The 22,509-nt window shown below is 51.8% G+C and overlaps 1 protein-coding gene across 1 annotated transcript in view; it reads right to left on the reverse strand.

Moving 5' to 3' along the window:
• The window catches only part of MAP2K6 (mitogen-activated protein kinase kinase 6), a 52,984-nt gene extending 31,079 nt beyond the window's left edge, over positions 1–21,905 (reverse strand). The window contains exon 1 of the mRNA XM_017812049.1: positions 21,779–21,905. Coding sequence (XP_017667538.1) covers positions 21,779–21,794 — 16 coding nt within the window. The 5' untranslated portion in view covers positions 21,795–21,905. The remainder of the gene's footprint in view (positions 1–21,778) is intronic.
• Between the last annotated feature and the right edge of the window lie 604 nt (positions 21,906–22,509).

Genomic DNA, 22,509 nt, shown 5'->3' on the forward strand with positions numbered 1-22,509 from the left:
AGGTTTGATCCTGAGGCCCAAACCAGGGTCTGAGCACCAGTGCAGGGGGTTCACTGCAATTCCTTGGGATTTGCAGTAAGGAAAGGCCCAGTGAGCCATCACACACAGCACAAAGTCTACACGTGGCTCCTGCTGCAAAAGGTTCCCTGTGCTGGTGGATCAGCAGCTGGGATTGTGCATCTGCTCCCCAGCACCCAAAAAGCCATGAGCTTTCTGTGGAAACAACCCCTGGAGCCTTGCTGGTCCCTGAGCCTTCGAGCTAAAGCTCTTTTGAGAGCTCTCCCTGCAATTTGCCACACGGAGACATCCACAAGCACTTGACTCAAAAGCCAAGTTTTAAGAATAATTGAGGGGAAAAAAAAAACCAGCCTGGCTTGGAGCAATGCTGAGAGACACCTCCAGTCTGGATTCAGCAAAACATCCAGAGTATCTGCAATGTTAAGCACAAGCTTGAATCTACTTTCTTTTAGCAGAAAAATTACCCACAGTACGTATTGAACCGACTGGGGCTGGAAAAGTTGCCACCTTTACAAAGCCTCGGTCCTTTCTTGCAAATGCACTGCTCAAGGCAGCTGGAATAGTCTCGGGATGAGAGGAAAACAGCCTCTGGTTGTGCCAGGGCAGGTTTAGATTAGATTAAGGAAGAATTTCTTCACCAAAAGGGTGGTCAGCTCTGGAACAGGCTGTCCAGGGAAGTGGTGGAATCACCACCTCTGGAAGTGTTCCAAGTGTTCAAGTGGATGTGGCACTTGGGGACATGGTTTAGTGGTGGGCTTAGCAGTGCTGGGTTAATGTTTGGACTCGATGATCTTGGAGAGCTTTCCCAACCTTAATGATTCCATGATCCCATGATTTTAATTCCAGCAGTTGGCTGCAGCATCACCACAACCTCCCGTGCCCCAGCAGCGACCCCTGCACGGCTCAGACCAGCCCAACTGAGCCAACACTAAGAACCAAATGAGGTCTGAAAACAAAAATCCTAATAGGAAAAAGAAACCCTGACTTAATGAAAACACATTAAATACTTCCCTGTGAAGGTCTTAAACCCAACTCCTCAGGGAGGGGAGAAAAATACACTTGCAATGGGCTCATTGACCTCCTCCCACCAGCACTGACAGAGCACAGAGATGGATGTCATCAACCCCCCTCAATCAGGGCACCGTTAAATATCAATATTGAAAAAGGAAACTTCAAAGTTTCGCAGGGAAAGGGTAGGAAGCAGAACAGAGAATAACAAAGAAAGGGAAGACAGAGGAATTCACTGCCCACATAGGCTGTAACAGAAAACAAACTTCGACTTCAGAAGGAAAATCCCATTCCCCTGTCTCCTGACATTTCGCTGCAGTCAGAAAACTTTTTCATGATTCAACCCAAAGTTAATGGTTCCTTGCCACAAAAAGCTCCTATTTCCATCAAAGGATATTAACTAGTTCTGTCTTCACCACAATTTATTATTAAAGCTGTGTTCAATAGCCGTGTAGCAACGTTTCCTTTCAAATAACACTCTTTAGCAGAGAACTTGCTGGTAAAATCCCACAGGCGGGAAATGCCTCTTTCTCCCACTTTTTCAGGAGATAAAAGTGGCTCATTTACTATTCCTGTCTTTCCTAAGGATTTTTTTGTCTGATTTCTTGGAAGTTTTTGAAAGCCAAATGGTCTGGTTTTCCCCTATCAGCTGTACTCCCTGTGTAAGCAAACCCCCATCTCTAACATGAGGGAAAAAATGGAACTGTTTGGTGGATTTCCATGGAAAAAGAGTGAAACTGCATCTCATGGAAACCCCTGCACCCCACTGCTCCACAACCAATGTCCTGTCTGATCCTGAAGTGCCACTTTGCAGTGGGAATGGCTTAGGTGCAAAACCCCAAACCGAGATGGTTCTTGCAAAACCAAGAAACAAAGATTAATTTTTTTGTGTCCCAAACACCCTGGAAATGCCCAGTAGGAGAGAGTTCTTCATGCAAAGGCTTTGTCTTTAAGTGCAAAAGGGCATCTCTTATCCCATAGCTCAGTTCCAGCCCATATTTCAGCAAGCAGTGGGAGGTCTGATGCTGTCAAAGAGAAGTTTAAGCTTTGCAGGACACGTGGAAACGGCCAAATCTCTGAGAAATTCATTGATGAACAGTCCTGGACATAAAAATTGAGAAACTTTAAAGCTGCTAATGATACCCAAGGCAGAGCAAGGTCACCTGGAGCAGCTGCTGCTGCTGTAGAAGATGTAGCAACCTCATATTTAACATCAGCTTCACACAGAGGGGAAAAATACTTTTAACAAGTATTAAAGATCATCTCAGAGGTTCATTATTTATGCTTGCAAATTATTATGGTTATTATACAAACCCATCTTAGCACATTTTAGAGTCCAAGGGCTGGGGATGGACTTGCCCATCTCCTCCAGGCCTCAGTCACCTGCCCCAGCACCAGCTCGTCACCACTCCCCACTTCTCAAGGAAAACACCCTTTAGTCCTGCCCAGGTCTTTCCACCAAGGAATCCCACAAGTGGGGACATCCCAGGAGCAGGAAGGTGTCCCGTGAGCATTCCTGGTGTCCCCACAGGCAAACACTCCTCACCTCCAGACTAAACAACAGCCACTCAGCAAAGGCTCCTGAGGTTCCCAGCCAAGCTGCTGCTTAAAAATGAAAATACACAGAGATAACAAAGCACATTCTGAACGAGTGGGTCCATGCTGCTGTACCTGGACTCGTTCTCACAACCTGGCTCTGTTCCAGCTGCAATGGGAATCGAGTCCTCAAAGAGAACAAACACCAATGGGGGAGAAATTCCTTGAACCAGCCACTTCTGGTGGTTTTAGCAGCACAAATGTATCTGCCCCAGCGGCCACTTCCCCGAGGCAGCCCCACAGGTCCTCCCTTGGGTTGTTGTGGCATCTCCACAGCTGTGACCACAGTGATTCCTGCACCACCACCTTCCTCCCAGGGGCTGAAACCCTTTGAATTCTGCCATACAGGCAGTCCAAGTGTGGAACCAGACCGTGGCTTTTCCACTGAAATGTCTATGGGACAGAACTGCAGGTGACAGGGAGGTGGGTGTTGGTGACAGGGGCTTGGTGACTGGGATGGGGAGGAACGAGGGAAGTTCTCTCACCACTTCTGCCCCTGTGTCCAGGTTGTGTGCCTTGGAAACCCTTTGGTGAAGCTGCCTAAAATCCCTCTGGACAATGCTCAAAGCAGGGTCCCAGTGACAGGGTGGGTGAGTGGCTGGAGCTGCACCCACCATCCAGTTTGTAAATGCAGAGCTTTAGCCAAGCCCTAATTTCTGGAGGAAACCAAAAGCCAGGTGTTCACACAAACATCAATAATATGGAAAAGCGGGTCCGAAAATCTGTTTTCCAAGCCCTCGTGAAGCCACAGAAAAAGAATTTAATATGCAAACAACACTTAAAAGCTGCTGAAGTTTCAACCAAAGGCCAAGGGAAGGGATGAGGTGGATAATGTGCTTTAGTTGTCTCCTTGAAATAAACTTAGCTGCTTCCCTGGCCAAGTGCCACTGGCTGCTCTTCCATCACTGCCACGAGAAACTGGATTGGAGGCAAACGGAGATGCTCCAGCAAGGATGGTGGTATGTCCTCTGTGCAGGACAGGGACGTTTCCCACACTTCCTTTATCTGTGTCTTCCCTTGTGGTTGTTTGCAATAACTCCTTGGAAACGGCAAATTTGAAATCTGTTTCCTTAACAACTCGTTTCAGGGCTGTCTGGGGAACAGAGCTGAGCCTGCCACGGGCGAGGTGGCTCCAGCTCCAGGCTTTCTTCCTCTCGTTTCGGTGCCATGGAGCTGCTGGGTCATTTGGTGGCCACTGCCACATCCATGTCTGACTTAAAGCATTATTTGTTTTCCCGTTTTTTCCCCCCAGGAACCACATTTTGGGTCAGGAAGAGGGAAAGGCAAGAGGGAGAGCACTTTTATGCCTGTGATGGGTTTTGCCAACAAGTTTCAGAAACAACAGCACAGTAGGAAACCCTGAAACCCTGGCACAACACACGAGTAGACCATGCTGCATTCAGGGCCCACTTTGATTCCCAAGGCTCCTGAAGATCAGAAGAGCAAGGCAAGGCCTGGGCACAGCTCACCCAGTGACCACATACCAGCTGATCCCAAACTACTTGATACCACTTCCACCCACATTAAAGTGCTGAGAATGTAAGGCACTGTCCTGCCTGAAGGGTAGCCCTACCCCAGCACCCAGACACAGCCCAGCAGCTGTCCGTGTCCCAGCACCCAGCAGGGCCTCAGCACCCAGCCATGACCCAGCATCCAGCCATGTCCCAGCATCTGTCCATGTCCCAGCACCCAGACATGCCCCAGCATCCAGATGTGCCCCACATCCAGCTGTGCCCCAGTACCCAGCAGTGTCCCAGTACCCAGCCATGCCCCAAGCACCCAGCTGTGCCCCAGCACCCAGCTGTGCCCCAGACATGCCCCAGCACCCAGCTGTGCCCCAGACATGCCCCAGCACCCAGCTGTGCCCCAGCTGTGCCCCAGCACCCGGCCGTGCCAGCGCCTGCCCAGGGGTTTCTCCGTCGCAGGGCCCAACTTGCTCCTCTGACTCAACCCTGCAACCTGTAATAAACCCAGGGCAGGAGAGGCCCCAAACCAAAATAGCAGGGCAGAGCAGGGAGCGGTGGAGGTGCACCCAGTGCACCGGTGGCAGGGGTTGAGCAATGCCAGGGTTATTTGTGTCTCTACTGCAGGAGCAGCTCCCAGCTGGCGGCGGCTGACATGGGTCAGCTCTGCTGAGGCACAAACACGGCCCAGACAAAGATCTCCAGCTCTGCTGAGAGGTAAATCACAAGGTCAGCCCTCCGTGCCTGCCTCGGGCTGGCCTCCAGCAGGAGACACTTCTGAGAGGAAGCTCTGGACAGCACAAAACGCTGGAAGAAGGCGAAGCACAAAGCTCTGCAACACAGACTCCAGGAGACTAATCCCTGGATCCTGCAGTGCAGACACACAGAGAAATGTCACCAAACCCTGCAAATATCAGAACCTATTTGCCCCCCTTTCAGTAAGCTCTGTATTTCAGTAATTCAATTTTGAAGGTAATTTCCTGACTCAGGCTAATCTCTCTTACTCTGCCCATTTTCCTCTCAACACACCCCGTAAAAGGGCTGCAGGCTGCTGGGTTATTCATGTCAGCACAGAAACCAGAGGGATGCAATTTCTTCTTATCTGCACATTTTGGTTAAGAGAGTCTGTCTGTCACTCTGATAAGAGTGCACCTTCAAATTTTAGAAGACCTTGCGAGGGCGAAGCGGAAGAGACACTTTGATAGAGGTTAGACATGAGATCCTGTGCTATGACAAGCACTGAACGCGGGGCTGCAGGGACTCTGGGGAGGGGGCGAGGAGCTGATACAGCTTTGGGGCAGTTGTGTACCCTCCTGGAATCCCCCAGCAGGGAAAAATGAGCCCCTCCACAGCTCTAGCTCATAGGAGCTGCAGGGAGCACCGGGATAATCACATGCTGGAACAACCATCCAGCAGGTTTTGTGGGACACCAGCACCCAAGGCCAGTCTGGAGACGAAGGCTGGTCATCTGATGGAGAGGATGATACAGAACAGCTGCACAGGAGAGGGCTGGGGAGTTCAGGATCATCTTTCATGTCTTGTGGAAGTCGCTGCCACATCACTGAGCTGTTTCGTGGGCTCCCACAAGGGCTTGGACATTCCATTGCCAGGACTTTGGACTTCACTTCCCAACTGGGCTCTGCCCTGTGTGTTCCCTGCACCCCATTCCACTGTTTCCTTGCAGGGAATGCCAATATGAGAGGAAAAGGGCCTTCAGCACCTGTTTTCACGCTCACAGATCAGCAAAGAGCAGCCACATCCTCCCTTCTGATGTTAACAGGCAGGTGACAACAAACAGCTTTTCCAGATGATGTCCCTTCCCAGCCCAGATGCAGCCTCACTTCCAATCTATCAGGGGAACTGCAGGTACAGCACAGGGCCACCTTCATGTTCCTGCTGGGCTGGTGCCAGGACCACACTGGTATCTGCAGATGTGACAAGGCCAGATAGAGCCCTCCCCTGGCATCCTGCACTGCCAGGCAGCCTTTGGATCAGCCAGCTTTCCTTCAGAAAACAGATGCAATGCAAAGCAGCCCTAAATCCATCCTACCTGAGGTGCTGATGGAAGTGGGAGATGGTAGGTAGGAGCGTTCTGCCTGCCTACAGCTTTCAGCACAGGGTACAAGAGACTGGAATATTAAAAACCTTGTTACAACACTTTGGCTGAACTCATCTGGCGTGTGCATCCAGCTGCTCCAACCCCCATGGCCTGGGGGAAAGGGCACAGTTCCTCCCAGACTGCAGCACCTCCTGCAGACAGTGCAACATCCCCCAGCAGGAATGGCCCCGATGCCCCCGGGCTGGGGACCTGCCCTCAGGGAATTCCACCCAGCCAGGGCTGGGCTGACCCCGGCACCAGCAGGGATCACAGCCATCCTCCTTGGAGCCAGGACCTCCCAGGTGGGTGAAAATAGGAATGTTCAGCTCTCTGCTCACTCACCCCAGCTGCAGGATGCTCTGTCAGGGACAGGCACTGCGAGGTGGTGGACAGGAGGAACGGGGCACTGGGATTTGCACACTCCAATTCCAGCAATACCCACCCCATCCATGGCCATGGAGTCAGTCAGAGAGTCACAGAACATCTCCACCTGGAAGGGACCCATAAGGACCTCACCAAGCCCAAGTCCCAGAGTTGCACAAGCCTTGTTTGTGTGCGTGTCCCCTCGGCCTGGCACGGGGGATGTGTGCAATAATGAACTCAGACAAAAACACCTCTCTTGCCATGGGCTCCGACTCACATCCACCAAGGCAAAGGACTTCCATGGATGAGGGCACTGGCAGCCACCAAAGGAGCAGCCCACATTGCACAGGGGCCACGAGGCAGCAGGGGCTCACACCACCATTCTGCTCCCCCCTGGCACCTGAGAATATTCACCCAAATCCATGGAGGTGGTTCAAGATAAGGATGGGAAAGCAGCACTGATCCCCACCAGGCTTGTGAGACACCTGTGACCCCCTTTAGCTGCAAGGAAACACATGCCTGTGCCAAGGCTGGGGCTGTGCCTGGATGCTCCAGAGATGCTGGATCCTTCCAGAGACCACCATGGAAGCAGAAAGCAAAATGCAAACCCACAAAATGCCAAATCCAATGGTTTGCCCACACACATTCCCATCTCCAACAGCCTGACATAAATCCTACAGGGACCAAAGCCTCTTCTTCCTTCTCAACTTCCTCTGCTTAACTGTTTTTCCACCCAGCAGCTTGATTTCACAGGTGGCCCAAGCCTCCCCTCATCCCACACAGAGGAACACCACTGCCACTCCTCTGTCCCCACCATGCCACCTCGAACAGCCTCAAAGCCTGCAAATCACCCGTGGCTGCACAACAGGAGAGCCAGAGGCAGCCCAAGGCTCAGGGGATTCCCACTGGGGTCCAAGAGATGCCCAAAAGGACTTGGTTTTCTGCTCCCCGTGGTCGCTGGAGCTGGTTGCATCCCTCGTGGTGTTCCTGTGCCTCCAGCGCTCGGGCGGCCGCATCCTCCCGCTGCTCTGGGAAAGACGTGATGGTGGTGGAGATCCCACGGAGAAACAGAGGCCCCTGGGGCCTCATGGCCCCTGGTACCATGAGAAATCCCAGCAGTGGAGCTCCGGGGGCAAGAGAAGGGGCAGGCACTCCCTCCAGCCCCCGGCACACCATAAATCATGCCCGTATTTTCCCTCTGCCAAGGTCCACCGGCTTCGCTGCCTCCCCATCCCAGAGCCTGTTTTCTTTGCTGCTTATCTCAAATTAGGAAATCCACAGGAATTGCAGGCTGGGGAAGCTGTTTGTCAAGAGCCTCCAGCCCCTCGTGGGGATTTTTTTTTTTATGAGGGACTTTTCATTTGGTTGCTGCTTTGTTTCCAGCCCTCCAGCCTGTCTGCTTGCAGTGGGAGTTCGCTGGAATCAAAACTGGAGAAAAGCTCTTGGAATTCACTGGATGAACAAAAGGGCTTTTGTGCAGGAGGATTTTCACTGCCACTACCTTCGTGCCTGTTTTCTCGGTGCCAAAGAGCACCTGCCCGTGGCACTGGAGGAGGTGGGCTCTGCCTGGGCACAGGGGGACGTGTGGGCAGGGGCACGGACACCTCCCATGCCTGCCAGCAGAGGAAGAGGAGCACAGGAGGGCAAAGAGCTTTCCAAATGTCCCTGCATCGTGGTGTGCAAGGCTTATCCAAGCCTTTGTGCTCCCTGCCCCTCAGGAAGGCAGGGTGGGCTCTGCTCCTCGGGGCAGCAGCAGCATCCTGAAGGGTCTCCCCGTGCCATGGGTGCTCCCTGTGCAGCCCCACAGAGGAGGGGCTGAAGCTCCCACAGCAACGTGAGAGCTGAGGGGATGCTGAGGGTTTGCCCATGAACTGGGCATCATTCCCAGTGCTCCACTTCCCCTTATCCACCAAGATTTCACCTCAGTGAGTGACCACATGCAGCTATGAGGCTCTGAGCAACTTCCCACATGAACAGCAAGCAGGCAGCAGCAACTGTCCTATATTTAACATAAAAGCAGGTGCTCCATCTGCCTCAATTCAAATCCTGCCACAATGGGGGCAGGATTTGCCTTAAATTCATGTGCCACAGCCCAGCTACAAACACTTCTGTGCTTCCCAAACCCGCTGCTCCCTGAGAAACCTGACACAGTAAACCTCATACAATCACAGAATCATAGAATATCCTGAGTTAGAAGGGCCCACAAGGATCATCGAGTCCAATTCCTTTCTCCATTTCTCTGCAGAGCCTCAAACCCCAATTTTCTTAGGGTGATAAGATCCCCTCCCCATCAGACACCCCACAGGCACCCTTTTGCTTGAGCTCTCCTTCCAGTTTCAATTTTGCTTTTCAGGTTTTTTTAATGTGCTCAGTGCACAGCTGGGATTTTCTCCCAGGGGATCCTGCAAAGCGTTTTTAGGGAAGCAGAGCGGGGGCCCTGCAGCAGAGCTTCACCTCCCCTGAAAAACCAAATCAGCTCCTGCATCTCCCCCAGCTGCCCAGCCCTGAGGGGCTGCTGTCCTGGCAGAGCCAGGGCCTCTTGGAGCTGTCGGATGTGCTGCCAGCACGGGAAATGCAAATAGCTTTGGAAGAGGAAGGTGACATTTCCACTCTCTGCTGTGCTGCACTCGCAGCCCTGTGGCTCCAGCCGGGAAGGCTCCTGTGCCTTGCTGGTGCTCAGATTTAAGCACGTGCTCAGCATGAGCTCAGGTTCCTCGTTAAGCCTGTCCTAAGTGCCAGGCTGAGCGGGATCGTGAGTGTAAAGGCTGTGCCAGACCGCTGGCTTGGCCTTTGCAAGAGCTGCAGCACGTCTGGGCACCTGCCACCTTCAGCCCCTTTTCCAGTCCCAAAAGGGACAACCCACACACGGACACCGGTGGCTCCCCATCATCCCCCTCCTGTGCCCTCGTAGCATCCACTGGCAAAGCCATGTGGGCAAGAGCTGAGGCTTCTTCAGCCAAAATGAGTCAGGAGGCTGGAACATGGGAAAAGCAGGACTTTGCTAAAGCTGGAGGGTGTGATGGGCCAGGCAGGACTCCCCTGGGGAGCTCAGCCAACAGCCCCTTCGGGGTGTCACCGTCCCCAGAGAAGCAAGCACAGAGATTCGTCCCCCAGCTCCTGCTCCCCACATGTTAGAGCAGCCCCATTTCTCCATGGAGATGCCTCTACCCACTGAACACTTTCCCTGTGGGGTACCTGTCCTGGTGTCACCACCCTCACAGCAGGATGGAATAAAATCCAGCTGGTACCACAGGGCAATCCAAGGCACGGCTTTATTGCTGTTACCAGGTGCTCCAGGCAGCCACAGGAGTCTCATTTTACCAAGCACAGATTGAATTTGTTCAGCATATTGTAAATCTGCACATTTCAACTACACCTCTGTCAGACATCTACTGCTGATGCTCTGCATATAAAACCCGGGGTTATCATTTTCTGCTCATGAGGAAAGCCACCTTCAGCCTAAATGAGCAAGTTATGTTCCAAAGAGAGAAAAGTGCTCATTGATTTGGTCATTCTGTGAGTTATGAAGCATCAATAATATTTACAGCCAAATGGGAATATCCATGGAAATAGAGGAATGTGCCCTCAGTGACCATTCTCACCTTCTGCAGAAGTCCCTGGGGAGCAGGAGGACTATGTTAATCCACGTGCAGGTCAGAAATTAGGTGGCAACCTCACCCAGAGGTTTTCCTGCATTAGAGGAATGTCACAGCACCAGCAGCGCTGCCATGGAAGGAGAGGCTCTGCTTCCTTGCCTGACATTTTGTCATGGGAAATTCTGGTAAAGGTTCAGCCAAACACTGTGCTTAATTTTTCAACATGGCTTTGACTAGCCTGGTTTTTTGCTACCCTGTTAGACAGCTGTTCTTTAATGATTTAAGAGCTTATTTGTTTATTTGTATATCTAAATTATTAAAGATGGTATTTCATAGTTCTGGACAGTGCAGATGGGAGGAACTAACTCCTGCTCCCTCTGCTGGCAATGCCTCCAGCCAACGTGTAGGTCCTACTTTAAAAACATACAGGAGCACTATTCCCCTGCCAAGGGAACTGCAGGAAAGCCAAACCCGTGTCCCCTCCAAGCCACCCAAGGCTCCAGCTCTGCAGCTTTGGGCACTGCCCCAACACCAGGACAGGACAGGAGGCTCCAGGGAATAACTGCCCTCCTGTTTATTGCTCTGTCAGCAATAACAGCTCCAGGAAACCACCGGCACACGGAGCTGCTCCACCAGCAGCAGCAAGTCTGTCCCACCACGGACAGAGCCTGGGCCTGCAAACACCTCAGCAGGGCAGGCTGGCACAGGCAGGGAGGCTCCAGGAGCTGTGCAGGTGAAGGTGGATGTGGCTTCCAGGGAAGCTCTTTAAAGTTCAAACCCATTGTAGCCCGAGGTCAGAGAGCATGACCTGCCAGACACCTGCTGAGAATCACGGAATATCCTGAGCTGGAAGGCATCCACAAGGAACATCAGTCCAAACCCTGAATGGGGCACCCCAACAGTCCCACCATTGTCCAAACCCTCCTGGAGCTCTGGCAGCCTTGGGGCTGTGCCCACTGCCCTGGGGAACCTGTTCAGTGCCCCACCACCCTCTGGGGCAAGAACCTTTCCCTGAGATCCAACACAAACCTCCCCTGACACAGCTCCAGCCATTCCCTGGGGTCCTGTCACTGGTCACACAGGACAGAGATCAGTGCCTGCCCCTCCACTGCTCCTCAAGAAGAAGCTGCAGAATTCTATAAGGTCTCCCCTCAGTCTCCTCTTCTCCAGGCTGGAGAGCACACACTTGCTTGTATGTCAAATACAGAGCAAGCAGTATGGAAAGAACAAAAGCCTTTCCCCAGTTTTCATCATGCCATTTTATCTCAACTTGGAAAACACACTGAAGAAATCCATTACAGCACAGCACTGTGGCACCAGGCAAGACTTCTCCTTTTTTCCCTAATAAAGTGTCCCTGACACAACTGGGCACATTTTTTTCTCTCCCCATATGTCCACGTGGATCAAAGCCCGTCAGGTCACATCTCTCCACCCAGCTTTCTAAACGAGGAGCTGAAAACACAAACCTCTCTTTATAAGCCTTTCTGTCAAAGCCTTCACAGAACTCCCCGTGTGAGTTTTGAGACTGTCACTGCACTTACACACACGCACGCTCTCCCAAAAATGATCTTGCTTTCTGTGTGCAAGAGCAGATAAGCAGAAATGGGAAAAAAGAAGAGCAGAAATGAGGAAAAAAAAAAGCAACCAAGAGCAGCAGGATAGCATAAATCATGGACACAAATCCATAATGTCCATCCCACTTAGCAACCGGGACAAAATACATCCCAACCTCGTAAATTCTTATGCGTGTGCTCAGCCCCAACCAAGCACATTCAGTCCCACTGACTCCTGCACGAGGGCTTGGATGCTCCAAGTTCAGCACATGCACATGTAGCTTCAAGATGAAAACACCAAAAAAAATCCTATTTAGCTTCTCCTTCAAGGGGAAAGAAAAAAAGATTCTTCAGCCCCTACTCGTTCAAGCAGGGCCCTGCTTGGGTACAGCTGCTCTGACTGAACCTCAGGATTGCTCCTGCCTTTTCCTGCTGGAAAAGGAGCCCCCCCTTTGCAGGAGGTGCTGGCTGGGGAGATGCTGCACAGGATGGGCCCTCAAGGAGTGTGCTCAGAGGTGAAGTGAAGGGCTGATGACACTGGAAGTGCTGGCATTGTTCTGGTCTGGCTGCAGGAAGAGCCAGAGGAGGAATGCTCTCCTAGTGCAGGAAGCTGTTCCAGCCCCTTATCAGACATAAAGCTTCTGATTTCTTGCGGGGGAAGTACCAAATGTTTTCTGAGGGGAAGAAAAAAAAAAAGAAAAAAAAAAAATAAGAGAAAAAAAAATGGCCTGCTTATCTCCAAAGGAAGCTGCCCAATGGCATGAATGAGGCTGAGGGGGTGCCAGAGGCAGCCTGTGGTGCTGCCCAGCTCAGGTGGCTGCCAGGGCACATTCCCCTGCTGCCACCCTACAAAGACCTGCAGAGGTGCAAGCCCTGGGGTCCTTCTCTCTGCCAAATGCTGCCAATTCAGCCCTTCCTGCCTCCAGAAAACCAACTTACTACTGATCATCCCCGAATGCAGCTCCTGTGCCGCCCTCCCCAGCTGCCAGGGGCTATTTTGGGCTCTCCCCCTCCAGTTCCAACGCTGTCGGGGGGCTGGTGTGGGATGTCCTTCCATGCACTGCACCAACCTGGTATTTCAGTTAATTTGTGGAACTGATTCCTTGGCAGGAATTCAAGTTTTTTCCGTAGAGATGTTCCAAGTTTTATTAGCAATGAGCAAATTGCTGGTGTCCTTGGGAAAGGTAAGGAAGTCAGAGTCTGTGTTAATTGCCTGTATTTTTTTCCAGAGGGTATCTCCCAAAGGACAAATCTGTGACACACAGCACAGCTCTCTGGTTACACAAGGACCTGTCTATATAGTAATGGCTGTCTTGGCTTATTGTATAGATATCTGAATAAACTTCAATTTTACGTATATTCACTATTTTATCAGACTTTGCGCCATGTTTCAGCCAAGCACTCCCTGTCTCCAGCCTGGTTTCTCCTGGTAGGTTGTTAGAGGATTGTGGTTTTCATCTCTTAAGAGTTAAAAAGCAGAAAAATGCTTTGGAACAGGTCAAAACCCACCAGTATTAGAGCATTGCCTTTCTTCTGCTTTAATAGGCTACTCTGACAACCCTCTGCTTGTTAAATGAGAGAAAAATCTGTGGGCATGCAGTGAAGGTCAATCTTGTGGTTTTGGAAAGCATTTAATTAAGAGAGTTAAGTACCAAGGTCTGCTTGGGAGGGAGTTCTGCATTAACCAGCATCTCTCTGTTCAGAGAAGCAAACCTGCAAGAGGAGACAGCAGGACACATCTACAGCTCCACAGCCCAAACTGCAGTGCTGTTCACATTTAACTACAGCAGCTTCCCTGTCCTGTTGCTACCTCCCAAATGTGGAAGGAGTTTGGAAATCCCAGCCAGACCACAGTCTGCACCTCACTAACAGCAGAGTCCCAGCTGGCCAGACCCTGACCTTGTTCTGCAGGGGCTGGGGTGGCCCATTGCACCTTCAGGGCCTCTCAGGGCTGCCAGAGCCCTGTGCTGTGGCTTGTGCTACTGCCTGAGGCACTTTTGCCAAGTGCTGAAGTTCAGTGCTTAAACAAATCTACTTAAGATGTAGCTTAGCCCAAAGGGGGTTTGATGACAGCGTGTAAAGTCCCTGTCTTTTCTTTCACCCAACTGGCAGAAGAGGATGGCTATTCTCAGCTCCTCCAGGTGTTCACTCCTCGAATAAAACTACAATAAATATCCCATATTTGTACTTTAACCCTGGGCAGCCACAGGCACAAACCCCACGGTCCCAGGCTGACACCTCCCTTCTAAAAGGCCACAGCATCAGCTGTTTGAGAGAAGGAATCAACCCCAGCCCTCACAAAGCCAAACTGGGTTTTATTTCTTCATACTTTTGCAGCACTGCAGACCCTAATTGCAGGCAATTAAAGCAGCCCTAGGAAAAAGGGCTGTGCTGAAACCAAAGCTGGGAAGTGTGTCTCTGAGTGGGGGCCAGCTGCCAGCACTGGAGAAGTGCCCTGGAAGAAGGAGCCGGTGCCCAGGGCCCTGTGAGGTGCTGCACAAACCCTCCATACAGAGCTGGTGCCAGAAGGGCCCTCTCATCTCGTGTTCCCTGGTTCTTCAGTGAATCCTTCACCTCCTGCCTGCAGGTACTTGAGTCAGCCTGTGAATCCAGCGGGCTCTGACTGGGGCTCCTGCACACGGGAGGTGATGAGAGCAAACAGAATGGAGCAAATCCAGGGAAAGCATCACTGGATGGTTTGGGTCGGAAGGGACCTGAAAGCTCATCTCATTCCAACCCCCTGCCATGGGCAAGGACACCTTCCACCAGCCCAGGTTGCTTCAAGCCCCGTCCAACCTGGCCTTGGACACTTCCAGGGATCCAGGGGCAGCCACAGCTTCTCTGGGCAACCTGTGCCAGGGCCTCCCCACCCTCACAGGGAAGGATTCCTTCCTAATATCTAATCTAAACCTACTCTATAAAGTCAGTAATGAATGCTGGGTTTGCCTTTAAAATCCTCCCTCTCCCTTCCTTTTTGGTGCCAGTTCTCTGGGAAGGTCTGTCTTTGTCAGATGGGGACTTCCATCACTTTGGAGCTGTCAGAACAACAAAAGACTTTTGAGTCCTTTTCTATATCTGACCTTGAACTACTGGAGAAGCAATAAACATTCAAAAGATAAATGATAACGTGGAGTGAAGCTGTAATTTTTATAACTTGTTGCTTGAGTGTGAAATAAGCCCTGCTGAAAACACAGGAGAGAGGAAATTCGGGATCAGACCCCACTGCAGGATGAACACAGGCACAAAAACATGTTGCCCGGGACTTCTACAGAGCAGCCAGAGGATGCTCTGAGGCCATTTGGCACCGATAAGCATGTTTCACTGAGTGTAATTACATATTTTTGTTTAGAAAAAGATTCTCCTTGAAAAGCAGCTCCCAAGTCCGTGCTGATTCAGCCTTCATTAGAGGCCTCTTATTGCAGACACAGTGAAGTGTTGACTCCTGCACTGATTTGCTATTGCTGCCTTATCTTTGGCATCTCATCTGCAACTTCTGCTGGTTTTTTCTTTCCTTTCCCCCCCCCCCACTGTTTCCATCTGAATGCAGTAAAAGTGGATGCTGCTCAGGCTTCAGTTCCCCTAATGATTTTTGATCTTGCCCGGGTGCAGGCTGAGAAAATCCAGCCTTGATTATAAAATTGCAGGCTAAGTAGGCTAACAAAACAGCAACGGCAAGAAACTGGATCAGCTTTGCTCTGTGAACTTTTCCTGCTCAAATAAGGGGAAAAAAAAAATGCCTTTTTCTCTTACAAATATGAAACCCTACCTCAGCTGCATAGGCTGTTTGCAGCACTCAGATTGCTGCAGCCCAAAAAAGCCACGGCCGCTGCTCCTACAGCAACTGGGAGCAGCCAGAGCAGCTCCTGCCCCAAAACCCTCTCCTGGTGCCATCAGAAGCTGCTCTGACCGTGCCTGCACACATTCAGGCTCCTGCCTGACTCTGGGATAGCAAATCCAGAGGGATGTTCAGCCCCACCAGCAGACCAGGATGCACGAGCGGCTTCTTGGAGCTTCCACAGAGGATGTTCTGCACCTTGTCTGCACCATCTCCAAAGTAAAGGTGACTCAGAAGTGCTTTAGCACTCCAGAGACTTTCATGGTGGGATGAACCCTCTGAAACATCAACGGGGTGTTTGGAATTCCTGCCTGAAAAGAGTGAGGTTTGAAGGACAGGTTTAATTCTGGCTCTGAGGCGAAAGAAAGCCCTACAAGCAACAGTCTCGAGACTTCCCCTCTCCAAATTGCTTTTTACTGAGCCAGGGTTACTGAGCAGGGGACACTCTTCCATTCACACTTGTCAAAGTGCAGAATGTTGTGGATTTGGAAAACAAAAGCAGAAAAAGCCCCAAGTTTTTGCGCAACGAGCAGATAATGGAAATTGCACTGAATGGCCTTCACCACTTTGCCACCACAGATCATAATATCTGTCATGGCACAGCTCCAGGCTCCTGGATCTGCCTTCCTGCTAACACTGCTCTAGCTGATAATGCTAATCCCTTAAACTATTCCCAGACAAGCCCTAAGGAAGGGAGTTAAGTAACTCTACAGGTAATGAAACAGATTTTTTTTTTTAATTATAGCTCCGTTCACGTCTAAAATTAAAACAACAGTCCTGCAATTTATCCAGGCACTGGAGACTGACTCAACACTCCACACAATAATGCTGCTGGTGGCCAAGCTGCCAACTCCAATGCTCCTCAAAATAGTCCCCCAAAACACGAGTGAATGCAGCAAGGGACACCTGTGTGCTCAGGTGAGTCATTCTTACCCAGAAGTACCTGTGCCACCCGCTGCCATCAAAGCTGGGACCGGCCCAGCACGTGAAGTGCACAGCTTTGCCTTTGGAGCTGGAGCAGGAGCAGCCCTGTGGGCAGGCTGAGCATCAGGAATGCAAGTTCATGGGGTGAAGGCACGGAACCCCACGGGGAAGGGTTGGGAATCCTGACCAGGACTGGGCTGTGGTCCTCCAGGTGCATTTGCAGAGGGCTGCAAGGCCATCCCCACTCCTGTGCTAGCAGAACTCCCATACTGGTCTCCTCTCTTCCAACTTAAAAAAGGGATCAGAGCTTTTTTCAGTTGTGTTGGTTTTCCATCCTTTTCTCAGAGGCTTCTATAGGTGTTGCTACAGCTCTTTTCAGCAGGAGAAAACAGACAAGTGACAACAAACACTAGTACTGTTTGGAGGAAAAAAGGCAACTTTTCAGTCACCTTGTGTATTTGCAACTACAGGACCCAGAACTTGCAAACCTGTGTTCCGGTAATGCCAGTGCTCTGGGAGGAATGAGGTGTCTCATCTCCCTAAATTACTCCTGTGGTTTTAATTGAGCATCATTTGCTTCACCTTAGCAGCTTGTGTGTGTGTCACAGGAGGGAACTCACCCCGAAGGAACCTCGGAGTCTTTGGTGACTGAGGTAACAAAGCAGCAGCACTTGGTGTGGCAGCGAGGAGAAAACAGCTCTTTGCTCCTTTTTCCCCTGCAACTTATCACTTTTATTGCTATAATTGCTTCTACAGTTTAAGCTTTTCAATGCTCGTGTGCTGTCCCTGCCAAGCACTGGGGAGGTGCTGCCCTGACCAGCACGTTGCTGCTGTCGTGACATGTCAGGACATGGGGACAGGGCACCCTAAAAACGCCTCCTTAGGGCTCTGCAGGGGTGCAGGCAGCAAAACACAGCGACTGCAGGGGCCCAGCCAGGTGTCTCAGCTCCCCGGGCACAGCAGTGATTTGGTTTATGCCAAACATCATCTCCAGCCAAAAACTCTCTACCCCAACCAGCTGGTTTTCCCTCTTCCCCTGCTGGTTAATTCCTCCAGCCTGGCATTGCACGAGGCTTTTAAACCTCTTTATAAACATTTGCCCCCTCTCAACCCAAAGCAGGTCCACAGGCACTCCCATCCCTGCAGCAGAGCAGGCAGCACACGCAACAGGGCGAAGCTAATTCAACAGGGTATCCTTAAAAAAAATAAATAAATTAAAAATAAATCAACAACTCCAACTGAAATCGGCTGTTTGCTGCTAGTCCAGGCTTTGCTAAGCTTGCACCTGGCTGACCATGTTCCCTGTGCCCTTGCCAGGTCCTGTGTCATGGGAGTGAGTGTGTGAGTGGGGAGAAGCTGAGGTGGTGCTGACGAGGCAAAATGCACATTGCACAACCCACAGGAGCTGCTCACGGGTTAATCTTACACCAGCAACAACCTGCCACCTACCTAGGATTTAAAAAAACAACAACTACCACCGTTTAGCCTCTACATCTGCTCCACTGAGACTTCTAGCTGGGGGGTTGAAGGGGGAGGAAAGAAAAAAAAAAGAGTGTTTCACATAAAACTGTAATATTTTGAATAGGCGCAGGGCCTGTGGTCAAAGTCCAGAGGGTACACGCTCAGCCAGCATCACGTGGGACGTGCTGCTCATAATCTCAGTCTTCCCTTTGCAGCTCAAGCACAGAAAACTGCATTTGAAACCACAGAGTCGAAGATCAACGGGCAGCAATATTCAGCTTGAGCATCGCTCCTTTCCATGTACTATTTCTGAATCAGTGCTCTAATGGGAACTGCTGCCCCTCCCCTTTTCTTCTTCCAGTGGAGAAATCTGCATATTTGCAGGTGGCTTCTCCAGTGTGGGATTCTCCAGGGAGTGATTCCCCCCGTCACAAGGAATTTGGGAGACTCTTGGATACATCTGCTGCCACCAGAGTTCAGATTTACAGCCCCAAACTGTGCTTAGCTTGTCATTAATATGGACTTCTGCTTTTGTTTTCCCCCTCTTCCAAAATCATATCCTATTAGTCATGACAGCCAAATGGGCCCTGTTTGGGCAGCAATTCAACTTCTTTGAAGCTCCCATCAGCATCAAGTCCCACTGGTCTAGAATGGGCTCACCTCTGAAGGTGAGGAACAGGCTGCAGGGACCTGCTGTGCCCAGGGAATTTTGCTATGGATTGCTCCATCCAACAAAAAAAAAATATCATTTTGCAACTTAGGGAATGAAGGCAGGAACGAGCACGGGGTGAAAGGCAGACTTGAACTGTATTTTATATTTTGATGGACTCTTGGCGAGCCCATCAGGGTCCAGGTAACTTGGCTGAGAACTATGAGCACAATGCTGGAGGCAACTGCTCATTTCTACCATGGAAAGGCCCCGAATAAAACTGTTGCTTCTGAATTCCAGGGGGAGTTTTGACCTTTGCAGCCCATGCTGTGGTTGTGCAGGAGGCAGATCAGCTCTGCTTGCTCACGTGGCACAGGTAGGGTCCCCCTGAACTAGGTGAGATTCCTTGCAGGGAATAAGCCTCGTGCAGGAACAACCCTCCTGCTCACATGTTCCCCTGACAAGCTGCATCAAAAAAAAAAACAAAACATTAATCTCTGGCAATTTCTCAGAACAACTTTGGAAAGGATTCAAAGCAGGGAGAGGGTTCAGCAGCTGGCTGGGGCTCTGGGCTGTATTTTAGAGAGCTGACGAGGAACCTCCTGTGCAGCACATGAAAGCTGATCCCGAAACACAGATTATGCCTCCCTTAATTCATCCCGAAGAACGACACCTCTGGTGCAAAGCCCCGGAGCTGAAACCCCTTCCCGAGCAAAACCTCGGCCTGAACAGCTGAACTTGGAAAAGTTATCCGTGTAAGGAATTCCAGCTCAGACACTGGGATTGCAGAGAGAGGGATGGACAGAAAAGGGACTCGAGAATGATGCCATTCATTGGGATCGTGTTTTGTGGGTTGGCTACTCCTGTTTTCCCTTTTTCCTGGTGCCGAGGAGGACGGAGAAGGACAGGGCTGGGGAGCACAGAGGCTGAGCAGCCCCCGGGGAGGGTGGGCTGCAGGGCCACCAGCACAGGTCCCTGCCTGTCACCAGCTCTGCACACTCAGGTTTTCCCACTCTGAGGCTTTTTGGGGACCCTCAGGCAGCAGCTGCCTCCCCTGCCCCTCCGAGGGTCTCCCAGGGACCCCCCAGCCAGGGGCAGAGTGCTGTGGGTATCACCAGGTCCAACCCTGCATTATCAAACTTCCTTGGCTCTTTCTGTCGGAAACTTTTACAATTCCCTGCTTGGCTGGAAAAGATGACTGCAGCAAACCCAAATTAGGAATAAATTATACAACAACTTTACATTTTTCTTACAAAGGAAAACTGTGTGGCAAGAGCTGTGCAAGCACCTCCTTCCCCATGTCCTCCCTGCAAGGATTACTGGGAGAGGCCACTGACTTCACAGATGGCTTATTAAAAATAAATAAATAAATAAATACAACAAGAGGCAGCCCCCAAACCCAGTCTGGGACCTGCTCCCACCGGGCCATGTGCTGCCTCTCACCCCCCCCAATCCCAAATATGTGCGAGGGCTGCAGGATGCAGGGAGAGCCAAGCTGCAACATCCAATCCAAGCGTTTAAAAGGCTCCAAAAGCTGCATCTGTGTGGCTGCTCGCTGACATATGGGCATCTATTTTCACAATGAATGGCCGGAGCAACTCCTCCTTAAACCTCTCCGCCTGCTCTTGCAGGGGCTGTTGCATTCCCACAGCATTTTTGCAATATTAAATTCTCCACCTCCTCCCCCCTCCCTTGCAGGACACAAGGCAGAGCCGCTCCGGAATAACCACCGAGTCAAACGCGAAGAGCGAGCGCTCGCCACCACGCTGGCAAAAATAAATCACTGCTGTCCCCTTCCCAAACCTCCCTCCCGCTGCCTCCGGGGGGCCGGGCCCCTTTCTGCCCTCCTGCAGCTCCGAAATGCTCCATTTCTGCCCTTTTGCAGCCTCCAAGTGCTCGATTCCTGCAGCTCTCAAATTTTCAACTTCTGCCCTTCTGCACCTCCCAAATGCCCCAATTCCTGCCCTTTGTGCAGCTGCTCAATGCTCAATTCCTGCAGCTTCCAAATTCCCCAATTTCTGGCCCTTTTGCATCTCAACTTCCTTTTGCATTCTCAACTTGTGCCCCTCTGCAGCTCCTAAACGTTCCATTCCTGCAGCTCCAAAACGCTCCGTTCCTGCAGCTCTCAACGTTCCATTCCTGCCTTTCTGCAGCTCCCAAATGCCCAATTCCTGCCCTTTTGCATCTCCTAAACGCTCAGTTTCCACCCTTCTGCAAGTTCTAAATTCTCAACTTCTGCCCTTCTGCAGCTCCTAAACGCTCCGTTCCTGCAGCTCCTAAACGCTCCATTCCTGCCTTTCTGCAGCTCCCGGATCCCCAATTCCTGCCTTTCTGCACCTCCCAAATGCTCCATTCCTGCCTTTTTGCACGCTCCGAGCGTCCTGGTGTGACAAACCCCCGCTGCTGCCTCTGACCAAAAGTTACCAAATATTAAAAGGGGGGGGGGAGAGGAATGGGTGGAAAATGATCTCAGCCCTGGCACGAGAACAATACTTTCCCATGGAAACATAGGTATATATTTAATTCCTGGTAACTCCACTCCAGTTTCACCTTTCATCTCCTCCGCGGACTTGTCTCAAAGTTTGCTTTAACCCCGCACCGAGCGCGGCTGCAGCTGCTCCTCCAACACCCCCTTTCCCTGCGTCCCGGCCGTGCCAAAGGCGGCCAGGGCTCGGTAATCCCGGGAGCGGATCCCGGCTGGAGCCAGCGCGGGGCTGCTGCGGCGCAAGGGAGCAGGAAATGCGGCGGGAGCTGCACCGGGAGCTGCACCCCCGGGACACGCGGGCGTGCAAACACGCGTGCACCCGCACACTCACATGCACCCGCACACTCACATGCACCCGCACATGCAACTGCACGCTCACATGCACGCGCACACGCGATTGCACGCGCACACGCGATTGCACGCGCACATGCGATTGCACACTCATGCACACGCACATGCAATTGCAAATTGCACGCTCACATGCACCCGCAGCCGGCGCTGCACCCCCGAGCTCTGCGGGCGTGCAAACACCCGTGCACCCGCACTCGCACCCGCACCCGCACCCGCAGCCGCTCCTGCACACGCGATTGCAGCGGCTCCCGCACAGGCGACTGCGGTGCACATGCAAAGGCGCTCAGCCCCGCACACGCACACGCACATGCACACGCACACGCCCGTGCAATTGCACCCGGCCGAGGTCCCGCCGCCGCCCCCGCAGCCCTCGCTCACCTCGGGGCTGAGACATTGTCCCCCGCCTGGCCTGGGGGGAAGGGCGCGCACAAAGACTTCCCCCGTGCGGCTCCTCCAAAAGGGGCGAGTTGCCCGAACAAAGATGCGGCGCTGCGGCCCCGCTGTCCGCGGCCAGCCCCCGCCTGCAGCGGGGCGGCGGTGGCGGCGGGGCCCGCGGGGCTGGGCCGTGCCCGGGCCGGGGGTCCCTGCGCGGGGCCGGCGCGGCTGCACCTACATGATGGGCCGGGGCGGCCGCCCCGGCCTCGGAGCGGCGGGGGCGCGCTCTGCGCGTGCGCCGCGGCCGCGCTGCCTCCTGGGGGATGTAGTTCCGCTGTGCCCCCCGCCATGGCCGGCAGGGGGGGCGAGAGGGGGGTCCTGGTGGGGCGGGAGGGGTTCGACCCGCTCCGCTCCAAACCACGGCCCTGTTTTCTGTTTCCAAACATCCCTTTTCTGCCGCTCCTCCTTCAATTTTTTCTTTTTTTCCTTTTTCCTTTTTTCTGTGCTTTTCTTTTTTCATTTCTTCTTTTTTCTTGTCTTTCGTTTTTCTTATATATTTTTTCATTTTTCCTTTTTCTTTTTTATTTTCTTTCTTTTTTCTTATTTCTTTTTTCTTTTACTTCTTTTTCTTTTCTCTTTTACTTCTTTTTTTCTTTTCTCTTTTATTTCTTTTTTCTTGTTTCTTTTTTCTTCTTTCTTTTTTTCTTTCTTTTTTCTTCTTTCTTTTTTCTTTC

The sequence above is a fragment of the Lepidothrix coronata genome, unplaced genomic scaffold, assembly GCF_001604755.1.
Source record: "Lepidothrix coronata isolate B3197 unplaced genomic scaffold, Lepidothrix_coronata-1.0 Scaffold34, whole genome shotgun sequence".
Lineage (NCBI taxonomy): Eukaryota > Metazoa > Chordata > Aves > Passeriformes > Pipridae > Lepidothrix > Lepidothrix coronata.